Raw genomic sequence first — 1,471 nt, 5'->3', positions numbered from 1 at the left:
TCTCCAATACGTCTCCAATACGTCTCCAATGCGTCTCCAATGTGTCCCCAACGCGTCCCCAATACGTCTCCAGTGCGTCTGCAATGCATCTCCAATGTGTCCTGAATGCGTCCCCAATGCATCTTGACGTTCTGGTTGAGGTCAGTCCAGTCCTGCTTGCTGGTTCTGAGGTGAACCGGGCCTGTGGTGTGTTTGCTGTGAGCATGCAACTTTCTGGTTGGTTCTTCTTCTTCTTCTTGTTTTAAACACAAACCCAGTCGTCCAACCGTCCTGTCCTCCATGTCTTCCTGGTCGTGTCCGTCCTCCCCTCAGCGCCGGCTTCAGCCCCGGCATGCTGATGGACTCGGGCCTGTCGGCCCAGAAGACCATCGAGGTGACGGGTCCGGGCGGGAAGGCCACCATCATCCACGCCCAGTACAACACGCCCATCAGCCTGTACTCGCAGGACGCCATCATGGACACCATCGCCGGCCAATCGCAGGCCAAGGGACACGATGCTGGGTAGGACGCCGCCTGATGTCCAACTCTTTGGACAAGTCGGTGCTTTGGGTAAAGTCTGACCTCTGGGGAGGTTCTGGTTCTGTTGGGTCCAGTTCTAAGCAGCTGAGCTGCCTGAGCTCAGTTCTCAGCTTTTATTCTCCTTTTTTATTCAAAGGTCCGTTTGTTCTCGCTCTGCTGGGTTCTTGGTTGGTTCTGGTTCTGTGAACCCAAGGAGGTACAGATTCTGGTTCTGATTGCTCTACTTGATGACCTTTGCTGTCAGAAGGATCAATATTCACCCAAAATATGAGGACATAACAGGCGGTTCTGATGGTGCTGGTTCTGTTCTGGTACCAGGTTGTTCTGGTTCTTTCCTGGTTTCGGTTCTGTAATATTGTTCTGGTTCTGATCCGCTGATGTGGATCGTGGTTCCCTTCATTCTCTGATGACAGAAAATACAAAACCTGATTTTTATTTTCATTGAAACTCATTAAAATAAAAAAGCAGAAAATCTTTTATTAGGGCCAAACGGAGCAAAATGGACATAAAGTTATTAATAAAGTTATAAAATTACAGGAAAAAGTTTTTTTACTGAGTAAAAGTTTGAATAATTGTCAGAATTTGATGATCAGTTCAAACTTTTACTACTAATAATAATAATTTGGTGCCGAATTGTTAAAAGATTAATTTATTTATTAAATTTATACCAAATATAATTTCACAAGATGCTGAAATTTTTTTGTTTTATTTTTAGGAGTTGTCATAAAATTATAACTTTATTCTGCTGATTTAAAAAATATTTCTCAGCCTGATACTTTATACTGATTTATCTTTAATTAGAAACACATGAGATCCTGTACAAGCTGAGATTGACCCTGAATGACCCTGATTGACCCTAAATGACCCAGATTGACCCCTGGTTGACCCAGATTGACCTTAAATGACCCAGATTGACCCCTGGTTGACCCCAGATTGACCCTGAATGACCCAG

General features: G+C 44.4%; 1 protein-coding gene across 1 annotated transcript in view; it reads left to right on the top strand.

The window, feature by feature from the left end:
- LOC103477367 (LIM domain-binding protein 3) overlaps positions 1 to 1,471 on the top strand; it is a 17,705-nt gene that overhangs the window by 9,344 nt on the left and 6,890 nt on the right. Inside the window, exons 3-4 of the mRNA XM_017308832.1 lie at positions 74 to 96; positions 171 to 501. Of these exons, the coding sequence (XP_017164321.1) occupies positions 74 to 96; positions 171 to 501 (354 nt within the window). The remainder of the gene's footprint in view (positions 1 to 73; positions 97 to 170; positions 502 to 1,471) is intronic.

Source organism: Poecilia reticulata, linkage group LG15 (genome assembly GCF_000633615.1).
Source record: "Poecilia reticulata strain Guanapo linkage group LG15, Guppy_female_1.0+MT, whole genome shotgun sequence".
Lineage (NCBI taxonomy): Eukaryota > Metazoa > Chordata > Actinopteri > Cyprinodontiformes > Poeciliidae > Poecilia > Poecilia reticulata.
The sequence above is the reverse complement of the archived record's forward strand: the minus strand, read 5'-3'. Positions and strand labels throughout refer to the sequence as shown.